A 23,147-nucleotide genomic window follows, 5' to 3' on the forward strand; every position below is an offset into this window, starting at 1 on the left:
AAAACAGTCATAACTCTTTACTCCAATGTCGGTTTGATGTGAGATTTCTTTGGTTTCAAACTAGACTTGTAGACCTTCGATTTGGTTGGTTGTGGGCCCCATAACTCTTTATATATTGGGAGAAATGATCTTATACATTTGACCCAAAGTTTAGAAAATTTATTAGAGAAATTTACGATAACTTTTGCCGACCTTTATTTCGCAACTTGCTTGACTCCAAAACTTAACATGTGACCAGCGTGATATTATAATACCTCATAACACATTATTTTTAGCATATTATACACTATTAGTCTTATCCCACAGGTGCAAGTTAACTTAAACCTTCCGAACGCGCGGGGTGCTACCCGAGCCATTTCTTTAACCATGAACCTTTGTTTAAGGGATTCCTTTGACTTAAAGCTTTAGTTTAGTTCCTTGATATTACCACACATTTTCAGTCTTATTCTCCCAATGTGCTATACCCAATCATATATACCTAATATAACCACGCCACGTTACGTATATTACATAAGAGAAGAGAGAAACACCTGGGGTCTCACGGTCTCCCCCCTTAAGAACATTCGTCCGCGAATGGGTCAAGTCAATTCCTTGGTTTCATTTCTTGTCCGCTAATACGTTATTTGCGAGGCTATATTTGTTACATTTGCAAAGCATAAATCAAATTCTGAAGATTCCAACTACTAGGCTTCGTGTAGCTATCTCGCAATAAAAAAATTTAAATTGCACTTTCAAGTCATTTAAAATCCAATTAAGTTGCTGTAAAGAAATAATTGGCAATTATTTAAATGCGACTCACCTTAAGTCGTAAATAGGTGGGGGTACTTCTTCCTCATTTCCTCCTCAGCTTCCCAGGTCATTTCCTCGATGTTGTTATTTCGCCATAACACTTTCACGGAAGCCACTTCTTTAGTTCGAAGCTTCCTTACCTGCCGATCTAAAATAACTACTGGTACCTCTGCATAAGATAAGTCTTCAACAATGTGAATATCCTCAATGGGCGTAATACGTGAAGGATCTCCAATGCACTTTCGCAACATAGATACATGAAACACAGGATGGACTGCTTCCAATTCTAAAGGCAAATCAAGCTCGTACGCCACCCTACCAATCCTCCGAATAATCTTATACGGTCCAATATATCTGGGGCTGAGCTTCCCCTTCTTTCCAAATCGCATGACGCCCTTCATAGGCGATACTTTCAGGAAAACCCAATCTTCTACATCAAACTCTAAGTCTCGTCGTCGAACATCTGCATAAGACTTTTGTCGACTTTGTGCTGTACGCAGCCGGTCTCTAATAAGTTTTATCTTTTCCAGTGCTTGCTGGACTAAGTTAGGACCTAGCAACTCTTCTTCCCCGACCTCGAACCAACCGATCGGCGACCTACACTTCCGCCCGCATAGTGCTTCGTAAGGAGCCATCTGAATACTAGCTTGGAAGCTGTTATTATAAGCAAACTCAATAAGAGGTAAATGATCATCCCAACTTCCTTTAAAATCTAGCACGCAAGCACGTAACATATCCTCAACTGTATGAATAGTACGCTCTGCCTGTCCATCAGTTTGCAGATGAAAAACGGTGCTAAGATTTACCTGCGTGCCTAGACCCTTCTGAAAAGATTTCCAAAAATATGCTGTAAATTGAGCCCCTCGATCAGAGATAATAGATAATGGCACTCCGTGAAGGCGAACAATCTCTCAAATGTAAAGCTTGGCATAATCCTCGGCTGAATATGTCGTCCTGACTGGCAGGAAATGAGCAGATTTTGTAAGCCTATCAATAATTACCCAAATAGAATCATACCTCCGTGGAGTGCGAGGCAAACCAGTGATGAAGTCCATATTTATCATGTCCCATTTCCATAATGGAAGCTCAATACACTGAGTTAGGCCTTCAGGCCTCTGATGTTCGGCTTTAACTTGCTGGCAGTTAGGACATTGGGCTACCATCTCCGCGATATCTTTTTTCATTCCATTCCACCAATAGATCTGTCGAAGGTCCCGATACATCTTTGTCGCTCCGGGATGAACTGCATATCTAGAATAATGGGCCTCCAAAAGAATCTTGGCACGGAGCTCTCCTACTGACGCTACACATAAGCGGCCCTGGTATCTAAGGACTCCATCTCCAGTTAGCTCAAATAAAGGTTGTCGCTGCTGTGGAATACTTTCCCTCAGTTTTATAAGCTCAGGATTCTCGTGTTGTCGCTCTTTCACTTCAGTAACAAAAGAAGATTTTGCCGTATTCTGAACGAGCGTCCACCCTCTGCATCTACCAAACGCACCTGCAAACTAGCTAGCTGGCATAGATATTTGTTCATCTTGACCTTATCAGCTTCAACATGGCTTAGACTGCCCATGGACTTCCGGCTAAGTGCATCAACAACAATATTAGCTTTGCCGGGATGATATAAAATATCAACATCATAGTCCTTTAGTAATTCTAGCCATCTTCTTTTGTCGTAGGTTCAGCTCCCTCTGTTTAAATAAATACTGAAGGCTCTGGTGGTCGGTGAAAACATCAATATGAACCCCATATAGATAATGCCGCCAAATCTTTAGGGCAAATACAACTGCGGCTAACTCAAGATCGTGCGTAGGATAGTTCTGTTCATGTTTTCGCAACTGTCTGGAGGCGTACGCGATAACCTTACCATGTTGCATAAGAACACAACCTTGGCCAATTCTCGAGGCATCACAATATACAACATAACCCTCGGTGCCATCCGGAAGAGTCAAGACAGGTGTCGTACTAAGCCTTTTCTTTAGTTCCTGAAAACTTTGTTCACATGCCTCAGTCCACTGAAACTTAGCTCCCTTATGTGTCAGTTTCGTCAATGGTGCAGAGATAGAGGAAAATCCCTCCACAAACCTTCGGTAATACCCTGCCAAGCCTAAAAAGCTACGAACCTCTGTCGGATTCAAGGGCCTCAGCCAAGTCATCACAGCTTCAATCTTTTGGCCATCAACCTTGATACCATCGCCGGTAATAACATGACCAAGAAAAGCTACAGAAGTTAGCCAAAATTTACATTTAGAGAATTTAGCATATAACCTGTAGTCCTGGAGAGTCTGCAATACAGCTCGCAAGTGGTCCGCATGCTCGGCTTCCGATCGCGAATATATCAGGATGTCGTCAATAAACACAATCACAAATTCATCCAAGAATGGCTTGAATACCCGATTTATAAGATCCATAAAGGCTACTGGGGCATTTGTAAGCCCGAAAGACATGACAAGGAATTCAAAATGGCCATACCTCGTCCTAAATGCTGTTTTTGGGATATCAATATCCCTGACTCGTAGCTGATGATAACCAGATTGCAAGTCGATCTTCGAAAAACATTTGGCACCTTGTAACTGGTCGAACAAGTCATCAATCCATGGAAGAGGATACTTATTCTTGATAGTGACTTTATTTAGTTGCCTGTAGTCAATGCACATCCGCAAGGACCCATCTTTCTTTCGAACAAAGAGTACCGGAGCACCCCATGGGGATGTACTTGGCCTAATAAAGCCTTTATCGAGCAAGTCCTTCAGTTGTTCCTTCAATTCCCTTAGCTCTGCAGGAGCCATTTTGTAGGGAGGAATGGATATAGGCTGCGCATCAGAAAGCAAATCTATAGCGAAATCGATTTCCCTTTCGGGGGGAATTCCTGGAAGCTCGTCAGGGAATACCGTCGGGAACCGACTGAAGAGTCGCTGGCTCCTTATCTATATCCCTAACATGAACCAGATGGTATATACAACCTTTAGCAATAAACTTCCGAGCCCTAAGATATGAAATAAACTTACCCTTGGGCGTGGCTGCATTACCTTTCCATTCAAGGACAGGCTCACCAGGAAATGAAATCGGACCAACTTTGTACGATAATCAATATTAGCATAACAAGCTGCCAACCAATCCATACCCATAATGACATCGAAGTCTAGAATAACCAATTCAACTAAATCAACAGAGGTTGGACTGTCATTAATTAACACTGTACAATCTCGATAGACATGATTAGCTACAATAGAGTCGCCAGCTGGCGTAGACACCTCAACTGGCTGTGGCAACAACTCAGATCTCATGTCAAGGTTACCAGCAATAAATGGAGTAATATATGAAAATGTAGAGCCGGGATCCATCAATGCATAAATGGCATGAGAATGTATTGTCAATATACCTGTGATAACATCTGGGGATGCCTCTGAATCCTGTCGGCCTGTGAGTGCATAAAAGCGGTTCTGGCCACCACTAGAATCTGAGGTGTCTCTTCTACCTCTCCCCCTACCACGGCCCTGAGTAGACTGTGGACCTGGTCGGGGAGCACGGACTGAGGGTGAAGAGGCTTCTGTGAATCCTGAAGGCTGAGCTGGTGTACCTCTGCCTAACCCCGGGCACCGGCTAATATAATGTCCTGTCTGCCCACAATGAAAACATGCACTCGAACCCTGTCTACATTGCTCGGTGTGCAGCTTACCGCATTGAGTACATGGAGGAGTCAGCTGTCTCATATGCGCAGAACGCTCCTCTTGACGGCCCTCAGGCTGGCCTGAGCTCTGCCCCGGTCCTGACTAAATATAACGATCAAACCGCTGGCCCTGCATCTGTGGTGGGAAACTACCTGCTGACCGAGGTGGATATCGATGGAGTGGGGGCCTAAAATCAACTCGTGGCTCCCTATAAGACCCCATAGTACGAGCCCTCTTACTCTGCTCCCTATCCATGCGAGTATCACGAATCCGACGGGAAATGTCCTCTGTAGTCTGAGCGAAAGCCTGTATGCGGGAAATATCTACAGCATCCGATAGGGATGCAACCCTACAGTCTCTAATCAGATGATCCCCCAAACCATCCACATAATGATGAACTCTAGCCCTCATGGTATGTATTATATCTGGTGCATACCTTGCCAAAGAATTAAACTTATGGCTATAATCCCTCACACTCATATCCCCTTTCTTTAGGCTAAGAAACTGGTCAAGACGGGCCTCCCGAACCTCCCGTGGCAAATAATGGGCTAAAAAGCCTCAGAGAAGTCCTCCCACTCTGCTGGCGGAGCATCAGGTCCTCTAGATCTCTCCCATGCCTCATACCATAGGACGGCTACATCACGTAGTCGAAAAAAAGCCAACTCCACAGCCTCGGTGACAGAGGCATGCATCACCCTCAATACTCTATACATATGGTCTATAAAGTCCTGGGGATCCTCAGTGGAACTGGATCCTGTAAATAATGGAGGGGCCAATTGAAGAAACTCTCATACCGTCGAACTTCCTATCCGATCTCTCCGGGAATCTGCTCCTGACTCTAGCTGTCACTCATGAATAGAAACCATCCTAGTCAGCAACTGAACAGCCTCCCTCATCCCCTGCTCCCCAGTCTCTGATGGGGGAACAATAGGTGCTGGAGGTCCTGTGTCTCTAGCTGCCTTAGGTACCAATGGAACTGGTGAGGCTGGGGGGTACTGCATCTCCCTGGGCTCCAACAAGTGCTGGGGAAGCTGAAACTAGGGGTACTGGAGACTCACTGTGACCCCTTAAGGGAAATCTATCCCTCTGACACGGTGGGGAACGACTGGTACCTTCTCCCGGATCCATACCTATCTCTCGCTGTGCTATCTCCTGAGCGTAGGTAGCCTGTTAGATAGGAAACACAAAGCACGATTTAGATTTCGTATGTTCTTATAACTTCACTCTATAGCACAATCTATTAATTGAAAGAAATGTAACCATTCCTAAATGCCTCATAGCCTCCTGATTATAAGTGTGGTGCACAACACACCCATAAGCAAGACTCTACTAGACACGGCTTGTGGACTCCCTGGGATACGACCTGCTCTGATACCAAGTTTGTCACGCCCCAAACTAGGGGAGGCGCGACTGGCATTCGATACTGTATTCGATCGAGTTAGCCACTAAACATACTAGCTAACTAGACTGGGGGGCCAACAGATCGGGCAGCACAACATCTGAAATACTAAGCCTGGACCGTAAGGTTATGGCATGAATAATAATAAGCCATATAAACATAGGTAGACAAGCCAAAATAATAAAATACTAGATGGCCGACGAGGCCACGACTGAAGACATACATGCCTACACACCTATATATACATGCCAAGCCTATGGGCTGGAGACTGAAAGCAGCAAAAAAAAAACCCAGAATATTGTGTCCACAATAGCCTCTAAGAGTGTCATAAGCACTGTCGGGATAAGGCCCCAACTATACCCAAACTGTACAACAAAAGTAACCATCCTATTAAAGCTCCAGGAAGAGGTGGAGCTTACCAACTCACAGCTGAACCCCGAAATCCTAGCGGAGGGGTCGATCAGAGTCCCTACCTGGACCTGCACGCACGAAACAAAAATGCAGTGTCCCCAGGCAACGGGACATCAGTACGAATAAAAATGTACTGGTATGTAAGGCAGAAAGTAGAACCATACATAACTGATGTAAAAAGGTAATAAAGATACCACCTGACACTGAAACTCTGATAGCCTCCATGGCCGACATCCGACCTCATAGTAATAAAATATGCATGGTATGCTCGTGTAATCGTATGTCGTGAATACATATATATTGATGTAAATGCATGACATACCCAACCAAATGCTAGCAATGGCGGTCTCTCCCGGTAGCTAACCGGTATCATATTCCCAACCTATGGCCATCTGTACAATATATATAGTCTTTCGGGCAAATAGGCCCCTTACCTCCGATTATAGCTCGAAGTCCATGCATAATATGTCATGTATGATATGAACTTTGAATGCACATAATAGGCCATAACAAGAACTTAGCCAACCTTGGCTCATTGGTACTCTTATTCTCATAATCTCATAATCACCTTCGTATCGCATACAAATGTCTCGTGGAACCTCATATCTTTTTTAATAAGTTTGAAAACTTAACTCGACTTTTAGAAAGATAACTTAACTCTGAATATGTTCATAAAAAGCTTAAGGTGCTTCACTTAGTCCTTATACCTGATTTCTTGATAATTAGTAAAAGAAAGTATTTCAAAAAAAATCAAATATTTTAGTAGTTTAAACATAAAAATTATATTTGAGAATTTTGAAATCGACGTGTCACTTTAGAGATTTTAAAATACACTTTAACAAGGAAGAAGGACTGATCGCAAATACTAAATGCCTTTATTTTTAAGTCACACAACCCAAAGACGAATAAGAATTCATATATATGGACATATATTTAAGAAAGCCGACAAAATGACATATATAGATGTCGAATACCCTTTTTAACCGAACGAGTGGAATATCAACCTAATAGCATCATGAAAATACTTCAGCTACGATACCAATGCCTTTCACAGAAGGTCTTTCTAGCAACAGAATAGTAAAATATCACATTTGGCGTCTTAGGAATTTCCCAAAATTCGTGCTAAAAGGAAGGACGAAGCTTAGCCTTAACATACCTCTCCAACGAACGTCCGAATGCCAGTAGTTCCTTCACGAAAGTTGTTCCTTACGTCCTAAGCTTCGAAACCGCTATATATATGCAGCTTATACGCACCTATAAACAGTTCATAAATGAGCTTAAATCGGCAGATTTGCCATATGACCCTAACTTGACGAAACACCCGTAGAACTTTGTAAAAACGATCATAAAAGAGTCCCTAGATGATTACCTTGGAAAACCAAGTATAAATCCTGAAGAACCAGCAATAACAACAATTTCCTATCTTCCAAAAATAGCTCCAAACACAGCTAATAGAAGGGGAAACGATTGCAAAGCGTAGAGATTGCGCTTCTAGGCACGGGGGCAAACTTTAACGATAGAAATCGTTAAAAACGCACCTTAATCACTCAAGAACACCATGAAACCCTCTCTTAAGCTTTCTCACTGTTTTGGGACGAATATGAAATGTTTTGGGGTCTTAAAAGTCGGATTTTCCGACTTATACCACTTGTTTGACCCGACCCGGTTCGCGACCCGATTTCAGCCCGGACAGTCCGCGTTAAAACAGTCATAACGTTTTACTCCAATGTCGGTTTGATGTGAGATTTCTTTGGTTGCAAATTAAACTCGTAGACCTTCGATTTGGTAGGTTGTGGGTCCCATAACTCTTTATATATTGGGAGAAATGATCTGATACATTTTACCCAAAGTTTAGAAAATTTATTAGAGAAATTTACGATAACTTTTGCCGACCTTTATTTCGCAACTTGCTTGACTCCAAAACTTAACATGTGACCAGTGTGATATTATAATACCTCATAACACATTATTCTTAGCATATTATACACTCTTAGTCTTATCCCACAGGTGCAAGTTAACTTAAACCTTCCGAACGCGCGGGGTGCTACCCGAGCCATTTCTTTAACCATGAACCTTTGTTTAAGGGATTCCTTTGACTTAAAGCTTTAGTTTAGTTCCTTGATATTACCACACATTTTCAGTCTTATTCTCCCAATGTGCTATACCCAATCATATATACCTAATATAACCACGCCACGTTACGTATATTACGTAAGAGAAGAGAGAAACACCTGGAGTCTCACAGATATAGCAACATCTTACCATGCCACACCGGTAAGAGATCTTTTTTGCAGATATGTAACAGGTGATTTCGTCCTTGTGAGAATGGGTAACACAAGTTACTCAAAGATTGCGGGGATTGGTGACATTTGTATCAAGACAAATGTCAGATGCACATTGGTTCTGAAGGACGTGCGACATGTACCTGATTTGCGGATGAACTTGATCTCTGGAATTGCTTTAGACCGAGATGGATACGAGAACTATTTTGCAAAGCAAAAGTGGAGACTCAACAAGGGATCATTGGTGATTGCAAAGGGAGTTGCTCATGGCACGTTGTACAGGACAAATGCAGAAATATGCCAAGGTGAATTGAACACGGCACAAGATGAGATTTCTGCAGATTTGTGGCACAAAAGGATGGGTCATATGAGCGAGAAGGGATTGCAGATTCTTGCCAAGAAATCACTCATTTCTTATGCCAAAGATACAACGGTAAAACCCTATAACTACTGTTTATTTGGTAAGCAGCATAGAGTCTCATTTCAGACATCGTCTGAAAGAAAATTGAATATACTTGATTTGGTATATTCTGATGTTTGTGGTCCAATGGAAATTGAATCGATGGGCGGTAACAAATATTTTGTTACTTTTATTGATGATGCTTCACGAAAATTGTGGGTTTATATTTTGAAAACCAAAGATCAGGTGTTTCAAGTTTTCCAAAAGTTTCATGCTATGGTGGAAAGGGAGACAAGCCAAAAGCTAAAGCGTCTCCGAAGTGACAATGGAGGTGAGTACACTTCAAGGGAATTTGAAGAGTACTGTTCGAACCATGGGATCAGACATGAAAAGACAGTTCCTGGAACCCCACATTACAATGGCGTAGCCGAAAGGATGAACCGCACCATTGTGGAGAAGGTGAGAAGCATGCTCAGAATGGCTAAACTGCCTAAGTTATTCTGGGGTGAAGCAGTTCAGACAGCCTGTTACCTGATCAATAGGAGTCCATCAGTTCCGTTGGCATTTGACATCTTAGAAAGAGTTTGGACCAACAAGGAGGTGTCCTATTCGCATGTGAAGGTTGCTTTTGCACATGTACCAAAGGAGCAGAGAACAAAGCTGGATGATAAATTTGTTCCTTGCATATTCATCGGATATGGAGATGAAGAATTCGGATACAGATTGTGGGATCCCGTAAAGAAGAAGGTCATCAGAAGCAGAGATGTAGTCTTCCGAGAAAATGAAGTTGGAACTGCTGATGATATGTCAGAGAAGGCCAAGAATTTTATTATTCCTAACCTTGTTACTATTCCTTCTACTTCTAACAATCCCACAAATGCAGAAAGTATGACCGACGATGTTGCCGAGCAGGGGGAGCAACCTGGTGAGGTTATTGAGCAGGGGGAGCAACTTGATGATAATGTCGATCATGTGGATCACCCCACTCTGGGAGAAGAACAACCTTAACCTCTGAGGAGATCAGAAAGGCCAAGGGTAGAGTCATGCAGGTACCCTTCCATGGAGTATGTCCTCATCGGTGATGAGAGGGAGCCAGAAAGTCTTAAGGAGGTGATGTCCCATCCAGAAAAGAACCAGTGGATGAAAGCCATGCAAGAGGAGATGGAATCTTTGCAGAAAAAATGGCACGTACAAACTGGTTGAACTTCCAAAGGGTAAAAGACCACTTAAATGTAAGTGGGTCTTTAAACTCAAGAAAGATGAAAATGACAAGCTGGTCAGATACAAAGCTCGATTAGTGGTAAAAGGCTTCGAGCAGAAGAAAGGTATTGATTTTGACGAAATTTTCTCACCTGTTGTCAAAATGACTTTTATTCGAACAATCTTGAGTTTAGCAGCTTATAGCCTATATCTTGAAGTGGAGCAGTTGGAGCTAGAAGGATTTGAAGTAGCTGAAAGGAAACACATGATGTGCAAACTGAATAAGAGTCTTTATGGGTTGAAGCAGGCACCAAGGCAGTGGTACAAGAAGTTTGACTCATTCATGAAAAGTCAAACTTACACAAAGACATATTCTGATCCATGTGTATACTTCAAAAGATTTTTTGAAAATAACTTTATTATATTGTTGTTGTATGTGGATGATATGTTAATTGTAGAAAAAGACAAGGGGCTGATCGCAAAGTTGAAGGGAGATTTGTCCAAGTCATTTGATATGAAGGACTTGGGCCCAGCACAACAAATTCTGGGTATGAAGATAGTTCGAGAGCGAACAAGCAGAAAGTTGTGGCTGTCTCAGGATAAGTACATTGAACGTGTACTGGAACGCTTCAACATGAAGAATGCTAAGCTAGTCAGCACACCTCTTGCTAGTCATCTAAAGTTGAGCAAGAAGATATGTCCTACAAGTGTGGAGGAGAAAGGAAACATGACTAGAGTTCCTTATTCTTCAGCAATCGGAAGCTTGATGTATGCAATGGTATGCAACAGACCTGATATTGCTCATGCAATTGGTGTTGTTAGCAGATTCCTTGAAAATCCTTGAAAAGAATATTGGGAAGCAGTCAAGTGGATACTCAGGTACCTGAGAGGTACCACAGGAGATTATTTGTGCTTTGGAGGATCTGATCCAATCTTGAAGGGCTATATAGATGCTGATATGGCAGGTGACATTGATAATAGAAAATCCACTACTGGATATTTGTTTACATTTTCAGGGGGAGCTATATCATGGCAGTCAAGGTCGCAGAAGTGTGTCGCACTCTCTACAACTGAAGCAGAGTATATTGCCGCTTCTGAAGCTGCCAAGGAAATGATATGGTTGAAACGGTTCCTTCAAGAGCTTTGGCCTGCATCAGAAGGAGTATGTCATCTATTGTGACAGTCAAAGTACAATAGACCTTAGCAAGAACTCCATGTACTATGCAAGGACTAAACACATCGACTTGAGATATCACTGGATTCGAGAAATGGTAAAGAATGAATCTCTAAAAGTCTTGAAAATTTTTACAAGTGAGAATCCCGCAGATATGCTGACCAAGGTGGTACCAAGAGACAAGTTCGAATTGTGCAAAGAACTTGTCGGCATGAACTCTATATGAAAAACTGGAGTTACCTCCTTCAGGTGCATGGGACTGGAGGGGAAAATTTGATGGGTTCATCCCATGTGTAAGTAAGACATCTTCCTTTTGGCTTTGAATTGTCAAGCCAACTGAAGGAATAGTAAGAAAGATTTTATGGAAAATATTTCTTTGGTTTTACATTGAATATTTGACTCTTGCCAAACTCATGATATCATTGATGACATCAATGAAGCAATCCTAAACACTATAAATAGGTGTCTTGCTCTCATTGTCATACACACCAACAAAGAGAGAAAGAAAGAGTGAGGCATCACAGACAAGGTATAAGAAAATATTCTGTGAGAAAAGTAGAGACTGAGCGATATTGTAGTGAGGTGGGAATATCAAAAGAGGATTATTTGTTTTGAGTGTTGTAGTGGTCTTTGGAGTATTTTACTCGGACCTACAAAATGTAAAATTCTTTGTTATAGTGATATCAGTTGCTCCTCTCAAGGCCGTGGTTTTCACGTAAAAATATTGGTGTCGTTGTCACTCTTTTATTCTTGTTAATTACCGTATCTCGGTGCTGCGTTATTATTCGGCTTTTATTATTGTGAATATTATTTCTGTAGGGGGTTTATTCTCAACAAAATAATCTTTTCTTTTCCTATTTTAGATAAGACTTATCAATTTAGCAGAATAATCTATCCGTACCCGTGGATCCAAACCCAAGCCCCGGGGCCTAAAAAAGGGAAACTAAAACATCAAACTAGATGCTACAATATTAAAATAGAAAGCTACTTAATTAAGTTTTAATAGAAAATTTTCAATAAGTTCAAGCACCGCTCTGTGGTTCTCACTCATACACATTGTTCTATGATTGTGTTTTTCTCACTATTTTTCAATTCTATTTTCTATTACTAATAATTAGTTCCAAATTTGGCTAATATGCTAATGGTTCTCATTCTATCAAAGACAAAGTAATTGACTGAACATTTTGACTATTACTACCAAGAGACTAATGGGTACGGACTGTCGAAGGATTCTGACTATTGCTAACAGTCCAAGCAGCTTCTTAACAAACGAATGAATTCCTGTGGTTGAGAGTCCTATTGAGCTTTTACATGGTGAAAATACCTACACCTCATCCTATTGGGGATCCCTCAATTTCTCCCCGAACTTCAAATTTTGCTAAAAGAAGATAGCAAGTGTAGAGAGATCCATCAGAATGACTCGCTTAAGTTGTAACCAGAGGCGGATTCAGGATTTGAAGGTCGCAGGTGTATTTTGTAATTCCACCAAAATATGCTTTTTATATAGGGTGCAAGGGGCGGCTCAACGAATCTCGTGTCCTAAGGCGAAACTATATTGAGAGGCCCTTAAATTCATTCTATAAAATATTTACACCAACAACAAAATTTGCTTTTTTAAATAACAAATTAATCATTTAAGAAAAAAAGTATAAAAAAAAAAGACAGCCCAGTGCACTAAGCTCCCACTATGCGTGAGGTCCGGAGAAGGGCCGGGCCACAAGGTCTATAGTACGCATTTAAGAAAAAAGTAAATTTCAAAAAAAAATTAGGAAGAAGACACAAAAATAAATTGGTGGACTATCGGTGTTGTGGTCCAGAACTCAAAGTGAAACTTTTGATTTGGCTATCATCACAAACACGAAAAAGAAATAAACATACATAACGTAATAACTTAAGTTTTGAACATTGACAATGTTAAAAATATTTACTCCTTCTGATCAATTTAAACGATATTGTAGTTCATTCTATTAAGTAATAATTATTGGTGATTATCTAAAATAAATTATAAATTACCTAATATAATATATCGAATTACACTAAAAGATGTTCATGCAGTTTCAGAGAACATTGTAAAAGAAATTCATTATGTTGTCGATATATATAACTTAATTCCTATATAAAAAGGATAAAATTTAAAATTGAAGAGTGAAGCAAATATACTAATTAATGAGGGGAGAAAATTATCAAAATTTATAAATTTATTGTATTAAATAAACCTCAATCAAGTAACAAAAAATTATACTATAACACTTATTTATACTAATTATTTATATATATTATATAGTATATAGTAATATAATAATATGAATTCAAAATAAATTTGGGGCCTTCAAATTTTAGGGGCCTAAGACAACGGCCTCACTACCCAAAGCCTTAGAGCCGCCCCTAATAGGGTGCCCACTATTAATATATCACTATTATCTAAAGATATAGTACATGAAATTTTTGCCACCGAACTTTACGGGTGCTGGTGACCCCTCTACCTTTGGTTGCAACTATTCGCTCTATCTCTGATTGACTTTGAAAGGTGTTCAATAACGCCGGTTTGTTAGGGATTGTCCCATAACAAACTCTAAGGGGTCATTTGGTACATGGCATAAGAATAATAATTTCGGGATAAAATTTGTTCTAATTCACTTTATCGAGTTTTTGACCTTTTTCATCCCTGTTGTTTCACCTCACCTTTCACTACATCCTTATAATATCTCACTTAACTGAAAACATCCCTTAAGTTTTCCAAACTTAACCAAGAACAACCTTCCGTTATCTTTTCTATCACTTTTCTAACGGAGCTTTCTTTTTCTCACGTGCACTTCATGTTTTCCACCGCAGAAAGCTTTTTTGAAATTATGTATCTGAAGCATTCTTGCATCACAAATGCATCACATATTTAATTTGTCAAAAGTTTGGTCTGGTTATAGAGAACGAATCTTATTTTCATCTGCAGATTGCCAAATTAATCGTTCGTGAAATGCTTTACATTTTACAGTCACCCAAAACTAATTTACTCCACTAAGAGATTTATATTCTTATTGAAGAAACTAACCCATTAATAAAACAACCGAAAAGATATTAACTTAAATTATTGAAACTAGAGATCAAATCTTACTTATTATCTTTCCCGCCGGTTCTTGATGCTCTCCTTCATTCACTCCCTGTGATTCTTCTTCCCTCCCTCTCCTCCCAAAAAAGAAAAAAAAACTTACTCTCTCTCACATGGGCTAACTTATATGAGGAATCTAGTGATATGGGTTGAATCTGTGAGGTTTTGAACATAAAAAGGAGGAGAAATTTTTGGAGAAGGTGTGTTGCTGGTTTGATGTCGGACGACTAACTAGTCAATTATTTCTATTTTTTAAAGAGCTTGCCGGAAATTATCGGAAAGAAAAATGAAGAAGAAGCAATGCACATGAGAAAAAGAAAGCTCCGTTAGAAAGTGATGGAAAAGTTAACGGAAGGATGTTCTCGGTTAAGTTTGAAAAACTTAAGGGATGTTTTCAGTTAAGTATGATATTATAAGGATGTAGTGAAAGTTGAGGTGAAACAATAGGGATGAAAAAGGTCAAAAACTCACTTTATCGGTCAACTGATTTTAGGAGCTGTAGGCTTGGCGTTCCGACTGGTCCAGTGGACTTTGATTTCTGCATAAGCAAAAGCTCAACTAATTATCATGTGCAACAAAACTTAATCACTCGACCTATTTTGAAGCCGACATGCTGGTTTTAACATTATCATAAGTGAAGTTTAGAATAAACAAACCAACTCAAAAACTAACCTTTTTTTCCTTTTAAACAATATATAGATATGTGCAGGTTGGGAATTGGAGTTACACACGTCTAGTGCATGACTTGGGGATTCGGAATGCAAACTTTAGATTTGAGCCATCATAGTGTTTGGACATAAATAAAGCACGATAAATTTCAGAAGGAAAAACAGAATACATTAAAGAAACTATCAACTAGGTAATGATACAGCAGATAAGTGCTACAAGTTTGAAGTGTTTGCTGGAGACAAATTCTATTTATAAGAAGAGGCAGGTGTAGCATGTGCACTGTGCAAGAAAGGCCTCTGATGTCAAATCTTAGTCCAGGATTTTCCACATACAAGGAAATAATATCTCTAATCCAGATTCAGCCAAATGCAAATGAGTTTACCAAATGCAATTTCCCTTGCCTACCATGACACTGAAACACATATAAGAGAAGTCTTTTACAGCCTACGATTTCGACAAGGTCCATGCCGTTTGTTTCAACCATGAATCTGAAACACAGGAAATAGTAAAAGGTTAGTTTTTGCACACATATCCTTCTTGGAGAATGGAGAAGCAGGTCATAAGTAGCCACTGGAAAAAGAGATGCTTTAGGATAAAGCAGACCTATTAATACGAACAGAGATTGCTAAAGACATTTTAAGAGCCAATGAGGCACTCTTTGCTAGTATAAGATTCATCATATAGCAGTCTTTTGCAACTTTCTTTGTTGAAATCCTTCAATCGCGACTTAGGATCGTTCCTTGAGAGTTTTCAATTTAAAAAGAACAGTACAAAAGAGATGGAGGAAAATAGGATGCTGTTTTTTTTTTCCCTTCAAGCCATCACCCAGGGAAAGGTTCCTGTGGTGTTGGGGGGTTTGGCTTGACCCGTACCATGTATATAGAAGGTAAAGATGACAAAAGAAGGGGGGCATAGACCTGAACTTCGTATACACAAGACCGTTGCAAAGACAGTCTTCAAAAAACCCATGGAAGATAGAGAAATATACAACTACTCTTCCATGAGAAAAACTAAATGAATTAGCTTACAAAAAAGTTAGCTTTATCATACCTACTTCGTATACTAGGCAATTTCCATTTATCTAGTAGGAAAGGACCTCTAGCTTCTTTAGGGAGATTCTAAAAATAGTAGAAATAGGAACTGCTGCCAGTGATTGCAGCTCTTTCGGCTAAAGCGTCAGCCACCTGATTGGCTTCTCTATAGCAATGAGAGACCACAACTTCTGCATGGTTGATACTTCTTTTGGCATCTCTGATGATCTGCTTCATCTTTGCATTGTTGGTACATCCTTCTGTAATCATGTTGGCAACAATCAGAGAATCAAGCTCTAGATGAAATCTGGTGTAGCCTAGCTGTATACACCGTTCTCCACCAAGTTTAACTGCTACAGCTTCTGCCTCATTGTTGCTTTTACATTGAACAGGTATTGAGAATAGCCATGAGGAGATCTCAATTAGAGTCTCTTATCACCCCTCCTATATCTGCTCTCCCGGTATCCTATTTACATTGAAAAGGTAAATAGGAAAAACAGCATTTAGGGGGGAAAAGAAAATCAATTGCAGAGAAAAAAGCATTGATCTAAAGGCACCATTTGCAATCTTTTATGAACAAAAGCTAACTTACCTAATTTCCCAGATTTGTGCAATCACGGTCTCCAAAGGCACCACTCTGCACAATGTTCCAATCCGTGCCCTGAAAATTAAATAGGAAAAAGAAAATACTGTTGAAGACAGTGAACATAATAAGAGTCCATTGTCAGTGGCTTTTAAAATATGAATATTAACATGGGAAGAGGGTCATTTTTTTTTTGCCTCTCTACATTTCTCCTTCTCTTATGCAAGAGCAACTGATTATACCAATCATGACAAACCAATGTTATGCCAATCAAATACTTCACTTTCCTAAAGATATGAGCAGTTTTCTTTACCCAAAATCACATCACTTTCCTAAAGATAGACTCTTTTGTTGAACGATAATCATGCAAAACAAACATAACTTTTGAATCATTGTGTTGCATAGGGACTAACTTACCTCGGTTAAGTTAGTCCCTATGCAACTAGGGGATCAAAAGAGGTAAGAAAAGCGATAAAAACAGTGCTAACCAAGGGATCTAGGAGATTAACAACTTGGAAGATGCTTAAATGGAAATATTGGTCCTATAAAAGTAGAGAATCTTTCAACCTACTGGATGAATGTCCCTCAAACTGTTCAATCCATTCAAGTCTCAGTTCTTCCCCAAGGGAGACTGCTAGAAAAGCATCCCTGTTAAACAGTACAATATTTTCATGAGAAAAAGGAGCTGAAAAGTAAAATCGACGAAATTGTTCTTAGGCATACTTCTACACAACTTTTAAGTCTAGGCTGGCATGGAAGCAAGGTGCAGCTAATACTGCACATCCATTTTGTCTTTGTGTCATAGCAACCTCCACAGCTACATCGCAGGGATAGCTCATGAACATAATTCAATTGCACCTCCCTGTACACCCTTTATTATCTTCAACATAGTACCTGAACAGATATGACAAATACTGATTCTTCTTCTTTTACAGGTTGGAAGAGGGGAGGGGTCAGACATTAATACAACAAAGGAAATGGGGAAACTTGGTAGAATTTTAATATTGTGAGAATGTAATAGACACTCCTATCATCAACGTAAAACACTGGATTATATGAAGCGAAGCTCTGGCCAACGAAAGAGGAAAACTTATATGGAGAGAAGCACCAAATTGACAGAAACTAATGTAGGCTCTTCCTAGCAGCTTACATTCTAACAGTTAAACAATATCGTAGATAGTTGACTGATGCAATAAGGCGAACCAAAAAAGAAGCAAGACAAAAAGATCCTTAGGAAACAGGGAATGTCATATTGTAGGAGATCGATAAATTAAATAATTTCTTTGATCCAAATGCCGAAACTCATTTTTAAGCTATAAAATGCTGCTGGAGTCATCTCGGCATTAAAATAAGTTAAACACCAAGTTTCGATGAGAGCAGGTATCAGACTTTATGGTCAAATAATATTGCAGAAACTTACAGGGGGAATAAAAAGGCAAAGAAGGCCATCCAAAGACGAAGGAGAGACCCGTATAGCTTCTCACTGAAACCCCTTTAAGCTTTGGGTTTATTGATATTTCATATGTAGACTTCAGTTTCCTGAAAATGTTGCTTCGTACCCAAACAAGGTCTGAATGTGGATAATATAATTTCGCAGTTCAATTGAAATTTAATCTGCAAAAGGAAATGCCAAACTTTAGAGCAACCTTTTGTGATGCATTTGCATCCTTGTAGAGCACCAGCTGAAGAGAGTAATTATTTAGAGTGCTGACTCTGAGCAAATCGTTCTCAGAGGTCTTTGGTTTTCAATTACTTGTTCGGTTATTCCTATCTGCCCAGTCTGTATAAATAACTTCAAAAACAAGCTATTTTTCCTATTACAAGGAATAAAAGAAGAACAAGTAGAAGAAAAAAAAGAAGAGGTTTCAAGTGAAAAATCCACATGGAAAATCCAACAGTTTCAAGTGGAAGTGCAAAATACTAAAGGGAAAGCATTCAATTCACTGATAACTTTGCATTTTTCGTGATGTCATATAATTGCAAGTTGAAGGATTGAATTAATATAGAACCTTTTTTTTTCCTGGAATTCTTCAGTACTACAGTAACATGTATTGGTTTGGGGAATGAGAAGTTTTGGAAATTTAGGGAGAGGAGGATGGAGGAGATTTTGAAAAAGAAAAAAGATAGACTCAGAAACTGAAAGAGAAACAGAGACTTGCGGAAAAACTGAAATATGGGAGCCGTAATTTGGCTTGTCAGATTGGTGCAACTTTCTTCTAACTGTGGGCAGTTATGAATTTCCAGGTGCCGTAATTTGGTGAGCCGTTGAATGGAATCTCTAGATGGCAGATGTTGTAGTTTTTCGCAGTTCCTTAAAATTAACTCTTCCAAAGAAACAAGGTTGACGAGCCCATCCAACAGAGCTTCTAACAATGGACAATCACGGATCTCCAAATGCCGTAATTTGGGCATGGCATCTAAGAAGTCCACATGTTTTAGAAGTTTGCACCTCACTAGCGTCAATTTTCCAAGAGAAGTAAGGTTGCCAAGACTATGAGGAAGAACCTCGATTCCAAATTCAACCATTCCAAGCTCTGTTAGGGCAGAAAGTTGCATAAGCTGATAGGGCAGAGAATCCCAGTGCGCACGTCCATACATCCACAATGTACGAAGGGACGATAGCTGCTGAATGCCATTAAAAATCAATTGGAATGCGCCAAAATCCACCAACTCTGAGAAAGGACCTATTGACAATGCCCTTAAACCAGTGAGACAGCAAAGGCCCCCTGTGGGTACACTATTCAGTTTGGGACATTCTGATATAGCTATAGCTGAAAGTGAAGGCATTTCCCACACATGTAAAGGGAAGGAAACTAAGTTGTTACAGTTGTAGACTGCCAAAGACTCCAGAGACGGACAATGCTCTAGCAGACCACTTGGTAAGCTAGTCAATCCATCACAATTGTATAACTGAAAACTTTGGAGGGAAGTCAAATGATTCTGTCCACTGGGAACAGGAATGGAACTGAAATTGGTGCAGTCCTTAATTATCAAGCTCTTAAGAGAACGGAGACTGTACAAACTCTGTGGAAATTCACAAAACTCTCCGCAATTTAAGACCCATAGATGTTGAAGAGAAAAATTGTTGTGTAGCATTTCATGTGGAAGACAAGTGAGCTCTTTCACATTATTGACAAAAAGCTCAATGAGAGAAGTCAAGTTGCTGCACAAGTTCAACAATGGCATTTCATTGTTAACTCCTTCAATCCTTAATTCACGTAAGATTTCAAATTGATTTGGAGTACTTTTTAACAATGGACATTTACTAATACACAACATCTCAAGCTCGGGAAACATTCTTACTCCAACTCCGCCTCTACCACCACTTCCAGTTGGCATCAATTCCACTCCCTTCCACTCAGTGAGGCTAGGCATATCCTCCAATACTAGTTTTCTAAGTAACGGGAACACTTGAATATTAGCGTTATTGCTGCTTGCTCCATTATTGTTAACTTCAACGCCATAAAATGGAGGCCCAATGCATTCCAACGTGTGGAAGCCCACCAGTTCAAGATGCCGAAGGACTTTCAGTTGGCCAAGCGATGGAATTTCTTTGCAATTTCCGCAGCCACTTAATTTCAACATGACCAAATGTGGTAGCAACTCTTCACTGAACCATGAAGGAAATCTAGTCCCCAAATAGTCCATTACTGCTAAGGTTTTCAAGTTAGGATGTGGTTGAAGACCATCCAAAACATCCTCATCATTTATTTGACAGTCTTCTGGTTCATCATGGGACCATAGAAATGCCAGCTTGTAGATATTTGGTTTCTCCTGTAGATATGCTCTTCCAGCTTCTTCTCTATTATGAACCAATTGCAGACCGTTGATTGTCAATTCACCTCTAAGGTTTTTTAAAAAACCTAATTCTTCTATTCGACGACCTTTCTCTAAACCTACCTTGAAAAACTGTAGGGTTTGAAGACAAGTTAATTGACCCATCTTAAGTGGCATATGAAAGAGATAATTATCAATACACCATTCTCCCCAACCTGTAGGATGATGATAATTTGGTTTGTATTTAGATTTGTAATATATATGTCTCAAACTTATCATATTTCCCATCTCGTCTGGAAGCACCTTGAGTGAAAAGCAGTTATTGACTCGAAATGTTTGCATATTGTAGAGCTTGCAAATGGAGTTGGGCAGCGCTTTGATCATAGTGTTGGAGAGATCAAGATATCTCAAGTGTATAAGCTTGCCGATTGAGGTTGATATCTCCTTGATGGCTGACCTGGACAAATTTAAAACTCTCAAGAACTGAAAGCTCAATAGCGTATCTTCAGATATATGATTACTTCTCAAGAACAATGTGCACAGATGTCCTGGCTTATTTATCTTATCTATTTTATCTCTTGGTGAGTTCCATCCAAAGTATTGAACTTGAGAAAGATTTTCTCCACCGTCGCTCTTCTCATCAAATAGTTTAGATTTTAAAATATCTCCAGCCAAATCATGCACAAGATCATGCATCTTACAGTGTGTTATATTGTTGTGCTCATCTAGCTTAACATCTTGCAGCAAGGAATTTTGCAACAAAATTTGAAAAAACTTGTTGCCGACGTCTTCCATCAAGGTGGTCTTTTGGCAAGGACGAAGATATCCTTCTGCCATCCAGAGTTGGATTAGTTGGTCCTTTTCAAATTCAAAATCTTTTGGAAACATTGCAAAGTACGCAAAGCATTTTTTCAGATGTGGAGATGGTAGATAAACATAGCTGAATTCTAGGATTTTCTTTAAATTATTCTCCCCACTATCACCTCCACCTGCAACAAGGGAGTTGCCACCAAGAATTGTCTGCCATTCATGTTTTTCTTTGTTGCGTAAGAGGCCTCCCAACACACTTGCTGCCAATGGTAGACCTTTACACATTTCAACAATCCTGTTGCCCATGCTCACTAATTCCTCTGTAACCTCCCCATCAACAAATGCTCTTTGTTTGAAAATGGACCAACAATGATCATCTGTTAATTTTTTCAACTTATGAGGATCTGCTGCTACTGAGGATGCCACCTGATCCCTACGAGTAGTCACAAGAATGCAGTTTCCTCTGAATGTATTTATTCCTCTCAAAGTGTCCACGAAATCGTGCCACAATGTAGGGGGGTCAACATGCCACAAATCATCCAGGACAAGCAAATACTTCTTCCCTCCCAATTCATCTTGCAGCTTCTTGACTATTATATCCCTACTTTGGACCTCAAGTTTCCTTTCTGTCAATGATTCGAGCATCAATTCAAGAAAGCTCTTAGTTTCTAACATTTCAGGTAGACACAACCAAACTCTCTTTTCAAAATGTTGCTTGATCTCTTCATCATTGAAAATTATCTTAGCGACAGTTGTTTTCCCTGAACCTCCAAGACCCACTATAGGAATGGTGCACATAACAACATCCACTCTCATGTTCAACATCTTCTCCTTTATTTCAGCAACATCCTTGTCTCTACCAACAACATCAGAAGCAACTACCACAGAATCTGTTTCTCGAATTGGTAGTATTTGCCGAGAAGGACCTTTTAAAGGTTGGAGACTAAGGGTATTGGCTAACTGATTGATAGCACTCAACTCTTCGTTGATGTTTTTGATTTTTCGAGACATTTTGCTCTTAAAAGCTGTATGAGAAAAGAGACCACTGACCTTTCTCATTGGGTTGTTTCGGATCTTCACTTCTCTTCTGCGAGATTCATATAAGAACTCGTCAAACACATTTTCAGCATCTTCAGCAACCCTCTCAAGCCTCTTGAGCCATTGTTCCACAGCTTGATCCTCAACTTGTCGTCTTTCAGCATCGTGAATGAAAGCTTGGATCATGGATACATTTTGTGTTAGCATATCGACATCTTTGTTGCAGTTCCTTAAACATTTGACTTCCTCAATAGTGAGAGAAAGCAGCTTCTCAAGAAAAACTTGAACAGTAGCACCAATTACAGGATCGGCCATTGTTGCTTTGCTCTTTCACAAAGTTTTCTTCCTCTACACCAAAGTCTTCCCAAAGAACTTGTAAAGTCTTCGTTTGCTATTGTTAGTGGACCACTAAAGTCTAAAAGAAAGACAATAATTTACAGCCAGAGAAGAAAATTAAAATAGTCCCTTATCTGTGGGGCTTGGTGTAGTTTGGTTGTTTATGTATACACCTATAAAAGATCTTTTGTGTTTGGAATGTGTGGACACTAATATCCAGCTCAAGAATAAACCCTAAAACTAACAGAAAAAGGCTTATCTTTTATGGTACTGCAGTAAGAAAACAAAACAAAACAAAACAGTTCTCTTCTCCAGTCACTTGTCTGGGACATACAAACAAAACAACAATGGCATTTTGCCATTTTGGCACAACAGAAATGGACAACAAATAGTATACCATTTTGACATACAAACCCACCTATCTGATTTTCTACTTCTTCATTCCATCATATCAAAATCCACTATTTTCATAAC

General features: G+C 39.7%; 1 protein-coding gene across 7 annotated transcripts; it reads right to left on the minus strand.

Annotated features, from left to right (window-relative positions):
* Positions 1 to 15,181: 15,181 nt before the first annotated feature.
* Positions 15,182 to 22,890, minus strand: LOC104090986 (putative disease resistance protein RGA4). 7 transcript variants are annotated; one of them, XM_009596213.4, is made up of 7 exons: positions 18,868 to 22,890; positions 18,133 to 18,326; positions 17,436 to 17,606; positions 17,284 to 17,360; positions 16,722 to 16,790; positions 16,149 to 16,595; positions 15,182 to 15,586 (listed from the first exon to the last, which is right to left on the minus strand). In XM_009596213.4, the coding sequence occupies exons 1-2, from the start codon at positions 22,650 to 22,652 to the stop codon at positions 18,311 to 18,313; spliced, it is 3,801 nt and encodes a 1,266-aa protein (XP_009594508.1). In that variant the 5' UTR covers positions 22,653 to 22,890; the 3' UTR covers positions 15,182 to 15,586; positions 16,149 to 16,595; positions 16,722 to 16,790; positions 17,284 to 17,360; positions 17,436 to 17,606; positions 18,133 to 18,310. The 7 variants fall into 7 exon arrangements, with proteins under 7 accessions (XP_009594508.1, XP_009594509.1, XP_018624564.1 ...); XM_009596214.4 differs by having other exon boundaries at positions 18,872 to 22,889; XM_018769048.3 differs by having other exon boundaries at positions 18,181 to 22,890.
* Positions 22,891 to 23,147: the final 257 nt, after the last annotated feature.

This window comes from Nicotiana tomentosiformis, chromosome 2, assembly GCF_000390325.3.
Source record: "Nicotiana tomentosiformis chromosome 2, ASM39032v3, whole genome shotgun sequence".
In the NCBI taxonomy this organism is placed as follows: Eukaryota; Viridiplantae; Streptophyta; class Magnoliopsida; order Solanales; family Solanaceae; genus Nicotiana; species Nicotiana tomentosiformis.

Bases quoted from the DNA above. Each gene is read 5' to 3' on its own strand.
- LOC104090986 (XM_018769048.3), bottom strand. From the start codon at position 22,652: ATGGCCGATCCTGTAATTGGTGCTACTGTTCAAGTTTTTCTTGAGAAG.